General features: G+C 54.7%; 1 protein-coding gene across 3 annotated transcripts in view; it reads left to right on the top strand.

Moving 5' to 3' along the window:
- Positions 1-1,969: 1,969 nt before the first annotated feature.
- The window catches only part of ILDR2 (immunoglobulin like domain containing receptor 2), a 57,419-nt gene continuing 43,405 nt past the window's right edge, over positions 1,970-15,983 (top strand). For all 3 annotated transcript variants that reach the window (XM_066371394.1, XM_066371395.1, XM_066371392.1), the window contains exon 1: positions 1,970-2,342. In XM_066371394.1, the coding sequence (XP_066227491.1) occupies positions 2,297-2,342 (46 nt within the window). In that variant the 5' untranslated portion in view covers positions 1,970-2,296. The remainder of the gene's footprint in view (positions 2,343-15,983) is intronic.

Genomic DNA, 15,983 nt, shown 5'->3' with positions numbered 1-15,983 from the left:
TGAGAGGATGTTGAGGGCTCAGAGCAGCTGGGAGGCTGAAGAGCCAGGTGCAGAAAGTGGGCTGGAGGGCCTGGCCGGTTGGCTCAGTGGATGGAGCGTCGACCCAGTGTGCAGACGTCCCAGGTTCGATCCCTGGTCAGGGCACACATGAGAAGTGACCATCTGCTTCTCTTCCCTCCCTCCCCCTTCTCTTCCCATCCAGCAGCCAGTGGCTCAGTTGGTACCACTGTTGGCTGAGGATAGCTTGGTTGATTCAAGCATTGGCCCCAGACGGGTTGCCGTGTGGATCCTGGTTGGGGCATATGTAGGAGTCTGTCTCTCTATCTCCCCTCCACTAACAGAGGGAGGGGAAAGAAAAGGAAAGAAAAGAAGAAAAGAAGAAAAGAGGCCCTGGCCGGTTGGCTCAGTGGTAGAGCGTCGGCCTGGCGTGCAGGAGTCTCAGGTTTGATTCCCGGCCAGGGCACACAGGAGAAGCGCCCATTTGCTTCTCCACCCCTCCCCCTCTCCTTCCTCTCTGTCTCTCTCTTCCCCTCCCGCAGCTGAGGCTCCATTGGAACAAGGTTGACCTGGGCGCTGAGGATGGCTCTATGGCCTCTGTCTCAGGCGCTAGAATGGCTCTGGTTGCAACAGAGCAACGTCTCAGACGGGCAGAGCATCGCCCCCTGGTGGGCATGCTGGGTAGATCCCGGTCGAGCGCATGCAGCAGTCTGTCTGACTGCCTTCCCGTTTCCAACTTCAGAAAAATACAAAAAAAAAACCCCAAAACAAAAACAAAAACAAAAAAAAACCAGAAAAAAAAAGAAGAAAAGAAAAAAGAGAAGGATGGAACCCAGAGAGGCCCACAAGCAAGACCCCAGCAAAATCATCCCTCCCAGCAGTCTGGTGGCCTGACCTCCCTATCGCTGCCCTGAGCCCTGGGTGCCGCTGACCCCTCAGTGACAGGACCCATTCTCCGCTTTTTGTACCACACGCTCCAGGATTCAGAAAGCTCAGTGGTAGAGGGTCCCTGGCCTCACAGGGTGGGCCTGTGCTCTGACTGCGGAGGTTGGGATGGCTGTAGACTTTTTGGCTCCCATAGTTGGTATTCCTCAAAAATAAAAGCACACAGAGGTCAGCAGCCATAAAAGACCACTCACTGTCCAGAGCCAATGCCCACCACATTGGATGTTCCCATTTGTCCCAGCTTCAAATATACAGTCATTCTTAAGTTCCCAGGGCACTTTCTACCTCCATGGTCGCCTCTGCCCTGTTTTACTGACTATAAACTATGTGTTTAAGGGACCCGGGACAGGTTCCTTGGCGGCAGGAAGTGTCGCTCACTCACCTTTACCCCCCTGGTTCTTAGCGCCTAGTCGATGCTTGAACTTACATCTCTGAGTTATCTCTCAACACACCCGGGCTTCTTTCCTACACACAGGACACAGACCCGTTTACGACATCTAACCAAGCCATGTGACCGTGCCCTGCACACTGTCAAGTGTTTGGGCAAATGCACCTGATGTTAGCCAAAAGCACAACATGTTGAACAACCGTAAACCAACATGTTGTTTACTTCGTTCTCGTTTTACATGCTGTATTTTCTGCAAAAGAGCTGCGTGTCGCGTCCCTAGTCCTGTCTCAGCAGAAGGAAGTCAGGACGCAGCGATTCCCGGCTACCTTTCCCAATTCTGCGGGGCGTCTGCGTTCACTGCGCGTAGAAAGGGACCCAGACGGAGGGTTGGAGGCCTAGTCCTAGGAAACCCCCTCGCCTTGGGGACTTGCTGATAAGTTCCCCCACGCGCCCGCGGGCCCCCGACCTGGCGGCGCTGACCCTCGCCCGCAGCCTAGGCTGGCTGTAGCCACGTGCACGCACAGCCGCCCCTGCTCGCGTGCCCCTCCTCCAGCGCGTTTCTGGCTCAGGCTCCGCGCGCCCGCGCACTCTGCCCCGGTGCCCCCGGTGCACTTGGCGACTCGGCTCTGGCCGCGGGGCCAGCACGTGACCCAGAAACTTTGGAGGCCTCGGGGCGGGCAGCGGGCGGCGCTGCGGGGCGGGGAATCGCCGCCGGGCGCCTGGCGTACGGGAGCAGGAGCCGAGCCGGAGCTCGAGTGGGTGCGGGTGCGGGTGCGGGAGCCCGAGCGGCAGCGCGCCTGGGCCCGTCCGCGCGGTCCGCCCGGGGCGACGCCCGGGGACGCGGACACCCGCTCGCGCCCGCCGCCGCCGCCGCCGCCGCCGCCTCCTGGCCGCACAGAGATAGCCCCGCGCCTGTGCCGCTTTCCACTTGGCTCACTCACTCGCCTGGATGGGAAGTTGGGGAAGATGGACCGGGTCTCGCTGGCGTGGGCCGCTCTCTTCTGGCTGACAGGTAAGCAGCATTGCCCACCGACCCCGGGAACTTGACGCATCTTCTTCCAACGGGGTTCTATTCTAACCCACACGCCAACCCCGCGGCCCCCCGGGTTGTGCTGAAATCTGCCGTGTGTATGTGTGTATGTGTGTGTGTGTGTGTGCGCGCGCGCGCGTGTCAGGATGACTGGGGCGGGCGGCGGCGGGGGAGGGTGAAGCCCGAATACAAGTAACGCAGTGGAGAAGCAGGTGTCTGACCCACTGGAGCCACGAGGTGGTTCTCTCCCATGAGCGTTTCCACCTCTGGGCAACGGTTCTCCCTCTGCCTTCACCTGAGTTTGCAACGCTGGGGAGAGCGTGGCTGGACAAACCGGAAGCTCGGAGGAGACTGATTAAGGAAACTGATTTTCGGGGGGTGAAGGTGGAGTCGTGTTCCCTTCGTTCCTTCCCTGGAGAAGCCGGGACCCAGGGGCATTCTCAGGGGCGGCGGGGGGTGGGGGAGGCTGAGGGGGTAGGCAGTGAGGAGGGAGGTGGACGGAGGCTCCATCGCTATGGAGTTCAGGGCCCTGCCTTCTCTTACTTTTACCATTTGGGGAGTGGTCCCCCAGTTAGAGAGGACGCTTGCGCCCCCCAATGAACAGGTTTCCGTCCCTCACCCCCACCAGTAATGCTAAAATACTCAGAGGGCAGGGGTTCGCGCAGCGTGGCACTTTTATCAGCTGGGTCCTGGGTGTTTCCCTCCCTTTTGTAAACTTTCTCCCACCCTCCTGGGGTCTGCAAAGGCTCCTGTTCCTTCCGTGTTGTCCCCCAGCCTGTGATTCTGTTTGTTTGAGGGACAGGTGGCCAGGCAGGGTGGCCAGCGCTGAGAGAGTCACAGAGTAGCCCTGCTCGGGGCAGGGTGTTTCAGAAGGCTTGGGTAGTTTGGGCGGGTGGGAGACAATGACAGTGGAGACCGAGTGATGGAGGGAAAGAACAAGGGAACGGAAAGGTTGTGAGGACAGGATGAGGGCGATGAAGGGCAGGAGAGAAAACACAAAATAGCACGAAAAAAAGGAAGTGTTCTCCCTTCTGGGGGCACCAACAACCAGCAGACTTGGGAGGATCAAGTCGGTGGGAAAAGGGAAACATGCTTAAAATATCTAAGCTGGCGACAGAGGGTAAAAATACATTTAAGAAAGGCAAACACCCTACTTCTCTTAGTTTCAAAATAAGATTTCTGATTGCTTTGTTGTTTTTTTTTCCTGTTCCAAATGAAATTGGGCCCAACTGGCTCTTGCCCCCCTGCCGGGTTTAGGTGGGGGGTGCTTGGGCTGAGTTAGCCTCTTCTCTTGGTGGCTTTGAATGCCTCCCTCCCACATTATTCAAATATGAATCATCTCTAATTTCAGGGTTTGGCTGATCCATTCCTGCCCCCCCCCCCCCGGCCTCCAAGGGCCTGCCACATCCCCTCTCACTGATTCTGAATGTCCTTAATTTGCCTTTTTTCCCTATTATCCTATTCCAGGGGAACTTTGGCCTTGAGCCTGGGTCACACCCTCCCAAAAGAAGTCAGCTAGTCATCTGGGGAAGGGTCCCTGAGTGAGAGGTGAACAGGGTATTTGCAGGCAGTGGAAGCAAGAGAAACATCCAGCCCTTGCTAGATGGCTCACGGCTCCTGCTGAAGGGGAATCCCATCGCTGGCTGGCAGGGACCAAGGCCATCCATCCAGTTCAGCCCTCTGGAAGCCCACAGAGGGCACGCACCAGCCAGTGTGTGATAGAACAGAGACTGGAGCCCAGTTCTCTCAAACCTGGGGCGGGTGGGATTGGCTCTCTCCTAAGTTGCCTCTATGAGGTTTCACTGTGTGTGTGTGTGTGTGTGTGTGTGTGTGTGTGTGTGTGTGTGTTCCGTTTGTGTTGTGAGCGGTGGGCTGTTTGCCTTATTGCTGCAATCTTCCCTCTGCACCTGGAGAGGCTGACCCTGCCTGGAAGCAGGCAACAGGTTCATGAGCAGGGCCATCAGCTGTCAGATGGCCAGGCTTCTGTGCTCTGCGATGAGGCTGGCTCCCCTGATCACAGCTTCTGCTGCTCCTCACCCATCACCATGGTCAGTTGTTCAGTTGAACCTGGGACAAGCTTGCCTGTCACCCTGAGCAAAGTGGAGGCAGCAATGGCAGTGGGGGAGATGGAGGGAGGAGCAGTCAAAGAGGAGATGGATTCAGACTCATCCTTCACAGGGAAGCCGTGGGCTTGGAAAGGTAATACATTACATTTTTTAGTCCAGCCCAATCAATGAATTCTCTCTTGAGGGGGTGGTGGGAGGGAGGGAGGAAGGGATGGACAGATTAAAAATGAGTCAGAGAGCCAGGGAAAGAAAACACATTCACTCCCCCCCTCTCTCCTTCCCTCCTCCCCACCCCCGTTTCTCTGTTTTAAAGCAGGCTGAGCAATTTCTAATCAACACTTCAGTGTTTTCCTTGGGCTCCAGCAGCTCTCCTTCCTTGTCTGTCATTGCCCAAATGCTGGATCTCTCTGTGTGCTGTAGGTCTCGCGGGGTGGTTTCTTGTCGTTGGGATGGCGCTTCCTGTCAGGGGCTGCGTTCTGTTGTGTTGTCCTTGTTGTTTTCGAACAAAACAAAAATGCTCACCAGCTGCTGGGGCAGCAACAGGTGCCCTGGCCTGGCGCAGTAAGTCGGGAAGGAGGCTGTGCTCTCTTTGTTCCCAAATGTGGATGTGTGTGTCATCCTAGGCGGCCGGGCCACAAGACGTGCTGGAGCTGTGTGTGTGACACTGAGAGGTGGGGGTGGGGGGTGACACACGCTAGAGATGAAGACTGCTTGCTCCAGGAGCATTTCTTTCCGTGCCTTCTTCAGTTCCGTTCATTCATTCATTTGCTCATCCATTCAACAAGCGTGTATCAGGTGCCTGGGGTTTCTAAGTGCTGTGATTGGTACTGAAAATAGAGAGGCAAAAAGACATCCCTTGCCCTCGAAGAGTTGTGTGTCAGTCTCTGCAGTGACTCAAGTGAGTCTTTGGGTGACTTCCGATATGGAGGGAAAGGTCCTAGGAAGGGAGCGGGAGAGCCACCCAGGTGCCACAGGGCACAGGGGAGGCATGTCCAGCCCAAACCTGGGGGTCGAGTGGGGCAGCTCTGAGATGGACCCGGAAGGGGTGACAGCTCAGTTCAGATATTTACTGATGTGTAGCCAGCTGCTGAGTCCCTGCTGAGTTGATACATTGGGTAGGGTCAGTAGTCAGAGGAGACATGGTTCCTCCCTGCTAGGAGTGTACAGCCTGGTGGCGGAGACACCAGTGCTGAGCCTGTGAACAGTTACCGAGTGGGCTGCATGGATGCAAGCCTGCAGCAGGAAAGGAGGTATCCAGGTTGTTGCCCAGTCTGGTCTGCATTCGGGTGACCATTAATGGAGAGTCAGCACCTTCTAGTCCCTGGAGAAGGAAGAGCCGCTTTTAGAGACAGCTGACACCTCACGTCCCTTCTCTCCTTTTTGGTCCTGTACACCTGTCAGTCTCTCTCCCTCCTCGGTTCCACTGTTCCCCGTGGAAGAGCCCCAGACTCAGCCGAGGGCGTCTCCTTTGCACTGTCCCACAGAAATCCCCACTCTCCGGCTGCATCTCTCTAGACCGGGAGACGGGGCTTCTCTCAGGATCCCCATCATGCCTTCGGTTCTGGTCTCCCATGACTCTGCCAGCTGGCTTGTTGACACAGGCGTGGGTACTAGTGCAGTGGTCGTCTTACCGCAGGACTGTGCTAGTGCCTAGGGCAAGTACTTAGTGCTCAGTGTCGTGTTCATGGATTTGGTACCAGGACTTGGTTGGTGGAAGGAACCCTGGCCTGGGAGCTGAGGAGTGGCCATGGGCGCTGAGCCGTTGAGGAGCGGAGGGTCAGAGGCAGGGAGTGCCGTGATCAGGTGTGCAGTTCAGAAGTGGCACCTGGACCTCTGTGTGGAGAGCGGGTTAGACGCAGGCAGTCTTGCAGCAGAAACCCATTAGGAGAGACCCTCGCAGATCAGGCTGAGACATGATGAGACCCCAGATTCACCCGGGACGGCGGGGATGCAGGTCGTGGACAGAGCGAGCAGAGAGGGAGGAAGGGTATGGACTTGGTTGGATGTGCAGGTTGGAAGGGAGGGGATGTCAAAGATACCTCCAGTTTTCTGGCTTGGGGTTGCTGGGGATGCCAACCAGGGACATGAACAAGAACGGAGGAGAAACATGTAGTTGAGGCGGGTAAAGGTTCCGGTGTCTGTATGATATTAAAATTCAGTCTAAGCAGCCCTGGCCGGTTGGCTCAGCGGTAGAGCATCAGCCTGGCATGCGGGGGACCCGGGTTCGATTCCCGGCCAGGGCACATAGGAGAAGCGCCCATTTGCTTCTCCACCCCCCCTCCTTCCTCTCTGTCTCTCTCTTCCCCTCCCGCAGCCAAGGCTCCATTGGAGCAAAGATGGCCCGGGCGCTGGGGATGGCTCCTTGGCCTCTGCCCAGGCGCTAGAGCGACGCCCCAGAGGGGCAGAGCATCGCCCCCTGGTGGGCAGAGCGTTGCCCCTGGTGGGCGTGCCGGGTGGATCCCTGTTGGGCGCATGCGGGAGTCTGTCTGACTGTCTCTCCCCGTTTCCAGCTTCAGAAAAAATAAAAATAAAAAAAAAAATTCAGTCTAAGCTACTGTCACAAAGGGACCCTAACATATAGTAACTCACACAAAAGAACTGCTCTCTCCTGTAACAACCCAGACTCAGTGGGAATGACACCACCATTCCAAACATGTGGCTTCCAAGAGCACTTCCCAGCCAGCAGGGGCAAGGGACACAGAGGGTCAGGGCAAGCAGCTCGTCTGTAGAGAGAGGACCCAGGAGTTGGACACGTCCCTGCTCCTCACATACCATTGTCCTTACCTAGTCATGTGGCCACAATGAGCTGCAAGAGAAGCCAGGAAATGTGGTACCTGGCTGGCCAGATTTACACCCAGGAAGTTGTGTTACTCACAGAAGGGGCCAGTTAGCATCTCCAGCCATAGAGCGATGAGTTTGAGGTGGCTCGTGTAGCATCTAGATGTGGAACAAAGTGCAGTTGTGTATGAGGGACCTGGAGCTCAGGTGAGAGAGCTAGACTGGAAACACAGAGACGCTGACCAAGGTTGATGAGTGCTTTCTCACGGGGTTTTCTCTGTGCAAATAGCTGGTCCACCCTAGAAAGCTGACCCACCTGAATGAACCGGGACAGATTCCAGAGGAGCTCTGTCCTGCAGGGTAGAGGCTGACCTCTTTAGTTCGACTCTGGTCCCTTTGGAACAGCAGGTAAGCCAGCCAGAAGCAAAGCTCATTTCAGATCTCTGGAAGGTGAGGCAGATCAGACAGGAATGCGACAATGCTTCTGGCTTTTATCTGCACGGTGGTGGCAGAGGACAGGGAAGCGTGGCTCCGCTGGACACACAGGACATGTGCTTAATGAACGGCACACTCTGTGTGCAAAGTACCTGCGTGTTGGCAGCGAACTGTAAGTAGGCCATGGGCAAAGTCCTCATGGGGAAGGGGGAGAGCCTGTTGCCTTTAGGGACTCTTGGGGAGAAGGCATACAAGAATGCCATCATGGGTTCTTTCTTTTTTAAAAAAAATTTTTCCCCATTGATTTGAGAGAGGAGAAAGGAGGAGAGAGGGAGAAGCATCAACTCGTTGTTCCACTTAGTTGTTCCATTTCGTTGTGTACTCATTGGTTGCTTCTCATACGTGTCCTGACCAGGGATCGAACCCAAGACTTTGGTGCGCCAGGATGACACTCTATCCACTGAGCCAACTGGCCACAGCCTGTCATGGTTTCTTTTCTTTTCTTTTTTTCCCCTTCTTTTTCCAAGTGAGAAGAGGGGAGATAGAGAGACAGACTCCCAGATGTGCCCTAACTGAATCCACCTGGCAATGCCCTTCTGGGTCATGCTTGTAACTGAGGTATTTTTAGCGCCTAAGGTGGAGGCTGCATGGAGCCATCCTAAGCGCCTGGGGTTGATGTGCTCGAACCATTCAAGCCATGGCTGTGGGAAAGGAAGAGACAGAGAGAGAGAGAGAGAGAGAAAGAAGGGGGAGGGGAGGGGTAGAAAGTGGAGAAGCAGATGGTCGCTTCTCCTGTGTGCCCTGACCGGGAATCGATCTTGGGACATCCACACGCTGGGCTAACACTCTACTGCTGAGCCAACCAGCCAGGGCCTGTCACGGTTTCTTAAATCTCAATATGGTACATCTGGTCACCCTCACCCTAAAGTGGATCAAGCAATCGAGTATCATGGCAGCCAAACAAAAGAAACGGATTCTGGCCCATTGAATTAGGGAAGGAACTTGTTGGGAGGAAGTTGACTAACTTATAGAACCAGTGGGAAAGCTGAAGAGTTGGGACGGACATCAAGGGAACATCTACTATTCATTGTCAACCTTTAAAAAAAAAATTTTTTTTTTTGTATTTTTCTGAAGTGAGAAGCAGGGAGGCAGAGAGACAGACTCCCTCATGTGCCCGACTGGGATCCACCCCAGGTATGCCCACCAGGGGGCGATGCTCTGCCCATCTGGGGCGTTGCTCCCTTGCGGCCGGAGCCATTCTAGTGCCTGAGGCGGAGGCCATGGAGCCATCCTCAGCGCCCGGGTCAACTTTGCTCCAATGGAGCTTTGGCTGTGGGAGGGGAAGAGACAAAGAGGAAGGAGAGGGGGAGGGGTGGAGAAGCAGATGGGCGCTTCTCCTGTGTTTTCTGGCCGGGAATCGAACCCGGGGACTTGGACATGCCGGGCCGACGCTCTACCGCTAAGCTAGCTGACCAGGGCGTCAACCTTTTTTATTTTATGTTTTATCCCATGTCTATCAAGAGGATAAAGGGTTTCTATTTTTTGAGGGGGAGGGGATTCAAGCTTCATTTTTTTGCCTTTAAATCTTAAGCCTGTAGGTCAACATTCCCTTTGCTTTTACCCTGAACAATGCTCTTCAGGGATGGACACGCTTTCTCTTCTTGTCCGACTGTGGACCAAACCTGGAAGAGCTGCTTGGGCATGCCTTACTCATCTTACACTTAGGAACATCAACTGCCCCTAAAACAATGTCTTAGGAAATCGAGACAAGTTAAAAAAAAATAAATGGGAGGACAGAAGATGAATTTCTTACAGAAGATCTAACCTGGAGGCAGGAAAAGGAAGGTTTGTATCGTCACAGAAAATGGAGAAAAGCCCTAGATGTCTGAAGACCAAGACCTGCTGGGGAACCAGGCAATGCCAAGGTCACATCTCACCGCCGGGACCCCAGGGGTCCAGGGGCAGGTGAGCAGCAGACCTGATTTCAAAGCCGCCTTTCTCTCATGGTGCTAATTTTTGTGTGACCTTTTGCAGCAGTCGTTGGTGCCCTACCGTGGGGCTGTGCTTATAGGTTGGCCTGACAAACGAGCTGGCAGGGACAGCATTACTACTTGTGGGGGTGGGGTGGGGGTGGGGAGGAACTTGCTTTGAAATAAAAAAAAAGGGACGTGCTAAAATAGGAACAGCATTGCTTCCGACACTGCTTTTGTTAATCTCCCCAGAACCCAGTTCTCATGTATAGAATCCTTTTCTGTACACAGGAATGGGGCCAGGGCCTTATTCTGCTATGGGCAGGGGGCACAGTCTGCACCTGGGCCACCACCTGCTAAGAAGGGCCCCTCCGGCCCACCCCTCTGTGTGGTCCTTCATTCACTGCTGCGTTCCACAGTAAGGGGCTTCGGGGACCCTCTGTGGCTGTGCTGACTACTCGAGTCCTAGCCATCCAGATCCTGGCCCCTGCCCTCCGGGACCTTCGCGTTAAGAAACCACGTTTATGGGCCCTGGCCGGTTGGCTCAGCGGTAGAGCGTCGGCCTGGCATGCGGGGGACCCGGGTTCGATTCCCGACCAGGGCACATAGGAGAAGCGCCCATTTGCTTCTCCACCCCCCCTCCCCTTCCTCTCTGTCTCTCTCTTCCTCTCCTGCAGCCAAGGCTCCATTGGAGCAAAGATGGCCCGGGTGCTGGGGATGGCTCCTTGGCCTCTGCCCCAGGCGCTAGAGTGGCTCTGGTCTCGGCAGAGCGTCGCCCCCTGGTGGGCGTGCCGGGTGGATCCCGGTCGGGTGCATGCGGGAGTCTGTCTGACTGTCTCTCCCCGTTTCCAGCTTCAGAAAAATACAAAAAAAAAAAAAAAAAAGAAACCACGTTTATGTTGAATTTCTCAAGATCGAGGACTGGGTTTTTATCTCCCGGAACGTCACCTAGGATCTGAATTAAGTAGTCCAGGGCAGTTTTCCAAGATGGGTGAGGGGGCACAGTGAAAGGGGAGAGGGTGGTCTGGTGGTCTAAGAACGAGGACCCCCACCGGCACTATCCCATCTGCCATCTCCTGCTTCTTTGGTCAGGAATCCTGACTTTGCCTCGTGTGTCCCGGACAGACGGGATGGTCCCCTCCCTCACTCCGTGTAGTTTCCTGTCATCCACCGCCCTCCCTGAAGCTGTCTCTCTCTCCAGCTTTGCAGAACATGCTGTCGCTCACGGGATGACACACACGGGGTTCTTTCGGCACCTCTGTAAATTTCCTTATAAGATGTTGAAGCGGAAGTCCCTTACAGTGGTGCCACCAGGGCCTGGACTCAGATCCCCGCCTTTAGACTCTGTCCACACGGGCTTGTGTGTGTGTGCACGGCCCATGCTGGGGGGCGTCCCCCCCTCAGTCACACGCCCTGATGTTTCTCCCAGTGGAGGGAATAACGTATTTGTAGTTAAAGAGTAAAAAGTACTGCCATACAACTGGAGCATGCTTGGAGCCGGATCATGGAGAAGCCCTTACATGCTGGGTCAAGTCCTTTGCATTTTATCCCTGAAGGAATGGAAACCTTAATGCAGAGAACAGATGTAATTAGATGTGTCTTTAAAAATGCTCTTGAGGCCCTGGCCAGTTGGCTCAGTAGTACAGCGTCAGCCTGGTGTGTGGAAGTCCTAGGTCAGGACACAGAGGAGAAGCACCCCGCCTGCTTCTCCACCCTTCCCCCTTCTCTTTCTCTCTCTCTCTCTTCCCCTCCCGCAGTCATGACTCGATTGTTTCAAGCTAAGGATGGCTCCCTAGCCTCTGCCTCAGGTGCTAAAAAAAAAAAAAAAAAAAAAAAAAAAAAAGTGGGTATGTACCCCACACAGGCAGAACATCGCTCCCTAGTGGGCTTGCAGGTTGGAGGCGAGATTGCTGTCTCTCTGGGATCTGCCCATCCTAGTTGTCACCCCAGCGAGCACCTGTCTCTGAGGGGCCCAATCTGGGGGAGGGGAGGGGTCCCCTGAGAGGTGTTATTTGGTGTTGGGCGTGCAGCAGTGCCACAGGATCAGTTGTGAACCAATCACGTGTGAGGGATAGAGGAAACGATACCCAAACCTCCGGACAGCCAGCTGAAGCTCAGAGCGAGGCTTCAGTCTGGGGTAGGGGGGCAAGTGGATTACAGACTGGGTGGAAATATAGTCTAAGTATGAGATACAGGTGGAGGAAAGAGATGGGGCTCAGAGGGTGTAGGGAACCCAAGCCCTCACCTGGGATCCAGGTTCCGGTCAAAGAGCAGCCCTATACCCCACCCTCCAGTGGGAATGAGGTTGCTAATAGACCTGGCCAGGCAGGTGTGGGAATTGGGTGGCATGCATCCTACGGTTTAAAGCTCAGAGCCAAAGCAGGGATTGGTGTTTTCAGCTGACTCCCTAACTCTCTTCACTTCTGTCCCCCAGAGATCCAACAAACTGACCTTTCCTCGAAATTCCTCATCCCGTCCTCCCTGGTGGTCCATATTGTCCTTCACGTGGAGTCCCAGGGTCCCCATTAGACCTGCACCTGCCCTGTGCACGCACATGCAAGGCCACTTTCGTTTCTGACTTCCGGGGGTTGCATGTGTGGTTGGACAGGGATGAGGTCACACAGGGCACTGTCACCTCTGAGCTCTGAGTCTCCTCACCTAGCAGTGCTGGTCATCCCGCGGCCCAAACTCTGCGTCATGCACCTTGATGGCCGTGCTCCCCCAGCCCTCGGTTAGTAGCTCCACAGAAGGCAGGACTGACCTTGACCTCGACCCAGACAGCAAGCAGCACAGTTAGTGAGGGCTGACTGTATGTCCCATCTGATTCTAAGCGCTCAGGATAAAATTCTCATCTCGCCCTGAGACGACTCCACAGGGTAAATGACTATTATTCTAGATTTTATCAGCGAGGAAACGGAAACTCATTCGGAGGTGAGTAATCTGCCTCAGGTCCTGAAGCTAGGCCAGGGGTAGAGCTCGGATTCTAATTTAGGACCGACTCCAAATTCCATGCCTTTGCACCTGTCAGAGCAAGAAGGCAGCTGTTTCTGAGAACATATTCCCTGTTCTCTGGAGCATGAGTGTACATACACACCAGGGAAGATGTGGAGAACTGAGCAGCCTCGATTAATAATTAAAGGAGTCCAATGGCTCCGTCAAGTGGCTGCTAACCTTTCTAACAGAACAGAGCTGGGAAGGAGGTTATTCTTAGTAATTGTCTAATAAACGAAATTCCTTACTTCACTCTGAAAAGAACACCCCCCTCCCCGACATTTTTGCGCTGCACTTGTATCCTTAGCTGGGTTTATTTATCCTCGAAAGGCTAAGAAATGTGATTTCCCCAAGTTCTCTTGAATAGGTAGCTGCGAAGACAGGTGGCGGGGTCAAGTACCCCGCATTGTGCTGGGAACAGCGCCTGTCCCCTGGTTATCCAACCTCAACCACCGCTAATTGAGGCCGCCTCACCTCTCTGTCCCCCTTTTGTTACTTGGAATATTGGGGGAGGCGGTGAATAGGATTTGCGGAAGAATCGCAAGGTTGAAAAGTAACACGGTGGGATTTAGGAGGAATGGACATCTTTTCCTCCTCCAGCTGTGAGAGTCAGGGAGAATGGCATTAGCCACATCCATGTTGGGGGAGGCTCCACAGTGGAGCCTGGGAACGGGGGTTCCCCAGTGAGCTTCCAGGTGGGAGTTGTTTGCACCCGGATAGGGCCGGTCTGCACCATCTGGCTGCAGTCAGACTTACTTGGTGGTGAGCGGTCATCAAGATGCAGGGACCTCAGAATTGCATGCGAGGGATAGATCCGTATTTGAGAACCACCATCTGCGGGTCCTCCTGGTCACAGTGCCTCTGCTCTGGAGTCTACTCTCTGCAGGTGACCAAAGAGATAACGTGGTTCAGCAACTCAAGGAGTCAGCATTATGAGGCTCGTTGTACAGGTGGAGATCGGTCGAGGTGCCTCGACATTGCCGTACAGCCCCATAAAATGCCAAGCCCTAGTTCTTGACGCTGGCAGTATTCTGCGGTACTGTGCCGTTCCCAACGCACTTAACCAGTGTCCTCCGCAGAGCCCTAGAAATTCCCATGTGAACAGTCGTTCACTTGCTCATCCGTCCCATAGGTCGCTGTGGAGTGCTTGGTAGGCTCCAGGCACTGTAAGGTCTCCTAAATCTCAAGTGCCCTGTGGCATTCCCTTCCCAGACCCCCAGAGAGCAGAAGCCCTCGTCTCCTGGCAGGATGAGAACCTAGTTCTTTATGATACTTTCGCTGAAGACAGGCTCTCATCTCGGTATCAAAAGACAGAGACCCTTGTCCAGGGAGCTCCTGTAAAGACGTCCTCACTAAGCGTGTGACTGAGCCGTAGGAAGGACTCTGCTTTGCAGGATGTCATGGTGCATGTTGGCTATGATCAAGGCCAGGAGGCCCGCCATGCACGGAGCTCATCCTTACCTCCGTGGCTCAGGTGCACCTGTAGTTCTCAGGTGGAACAGCCCCCCGTGACCTGAAGCTGACTCGGCAGGCTCCTGAAGGCCTTTGGTCTGTGCATTCTCCTTTGCTCTGCCTCTCATCGTATGTCTCTCTCGGCTGCTAACCTCAGATCATTCTGGGAGCTCTCGCCTCTCCCCCCGTTCCCCGTGATGACATTATGTTCTCTTTGCTTGGAATGTCTAGGTCTTTCCAGTGACTTCGGAGAGGTCCTCTGCCTCTCAGATGCTCCCCTGGTCTTGCACTCACTGAAATTCCCCTCTCTTTCTTAGACACCCAGTCTCAGGTTGGATCTTCTCACTACTTACACTTCTCTGTTTTCTGGTCTGCCCCCCCCCCCACAGCCCCCTTTTTGGATGATCCTTCAGTCCTTTTGAACTTGGTCTACTGCTTCTGATCCGAAATTCTCCATTCCTCTCAAAGCCTTCACTCCCCCCCCCCATCTCTGTCCCCTTTGCTTGGTGACCAGCTGGAAGGGAAGTCACTTCCTCCTGAAGTCAGATATCCTGGGCTCCATTGTCCTGCTGTTATCACACATCTGTGGAGCGCCATTGGGGCGTCACAGTAGGGCAGGTGGACAAGATAAGACACGTCCCTTACCCGACCAGTCTGATGGACAGGACAGGCATGAGCTTAGGTACCCGCAAAGTTATTACAATAAACGTCTAAAAGGGGGACTCTGGGGACACAGACAGCATAAAGGAGGAAGTGACCAATGCACAGATTGGTCAGAGAAGCCTTTCCAAAAAGCCTTTTCAAAACTGGGTTTTGAAAAGTGGGAAGAAGTTTCCCAGGGAAAGAAGGGAGGCCAGAGCATTCCAGAGACAAGGTGCAGCACTGGCCAAGAGCTAGAGGAATGGAGTAGCCCCCCAGGTGGAGGGGGGGCAGTACTCTTGGAGGTCGGTGCTCAGACATGCTGCAGGAAGTGAGGCTCAGGAGGTGAGAGGGAATAGATGATGAGAGCTGAAATGCCTTGCCAAGGATTTTGAAGGCCATGGAGGAGGAGAGAAGGGTTGTAAAGAGAACCGCAGCAGTCAGATTTAGAAAGATCACTTACGCTCAAGAGAACGTACTGCCCATGGCCGCTGCAGGCAGGGGACTGGACAAGAGATTACTTCAATGTTGCCAGCAAGAAATGCAGAGGGGCCCTGGCAGGTTGGCTCAGTGGTAGAGTGTCGGCCTGGCGTGCAAGGGGTCCCGGGTTCGATTGCCGGCCAGGGCACACAGGAGAAGCGCCCATCTGCTTCTCCACTCCTCCCCCTCTCCTTCCTCTCTGTCTCTCTCTTCCCCTCCCGCAACGAGGCTCCATTGGAGCAAAGATGGCCCGGGCGCTGGGGATGGCTCCTTGGCCTCTGCCCCAGGCGCTAGAGTGGCTCTGGTCGTGACAGAGCGATGCCCTGGAGGGGCAGAGCATCGCCCCCTGGTGGGCAGAGCGTCGCCCCCTGGTGGGCGTGCCGGGTGGATCCTGGTCGGGCGCATGCAGGAGTCTGTCTGACTGTCTCTCCCCGTTTCCAGCTTCAGAAAAATACAAAAAAAAAAAGAGAAATGCAGAGGGCATTTAAAAAGTGGGTTAAAGTGGGGGGGGAGGCGTGGTTGTGATGTTCAGAGATCATGCTGACGTGACTGGCTGATTGGATATTGGGATGGATGGCAGGTTTCTGGACAAGGTCACCAGGTGGATACGGACTCCATTAACTGCGAGGGAGAAAACAGGGAGGGACAGGTGAGGGAGGTAAGCAGGAAGTCATGATAATGTGGTGTGTGGTGATGTCCAGGATACTGATGCCATTTTTCCTTATTCTTTTCTTTCTTTTTCCAAGTGAGAGGAGAGGAGATAGTGAGACAGACTCCCTCATGTGCCCCAACTGGGATTCACCTGGCAGCTC

This window comes from Saccopteryx leptura, chromosome 2, assembly GCF_036850995.1.
Source record: "Saccopteryx leptura isolate mSacLep1 chromosome 2, mSacLep1_pri_phased_curated, whole genome shotgun sequence".
NCBI classification, from domain to species: Eukaryota; Metazoa; Chordata; class Mammalia; order Chiroptera; family Emballonuridae; genus Saccopteryx; species Saccopteryx leptura.
The sequence above is the reverse complement of the archived record's forward strand: the minus strand, read 5'-3'. Positions and strand labels throughout refer to the sequence as shown.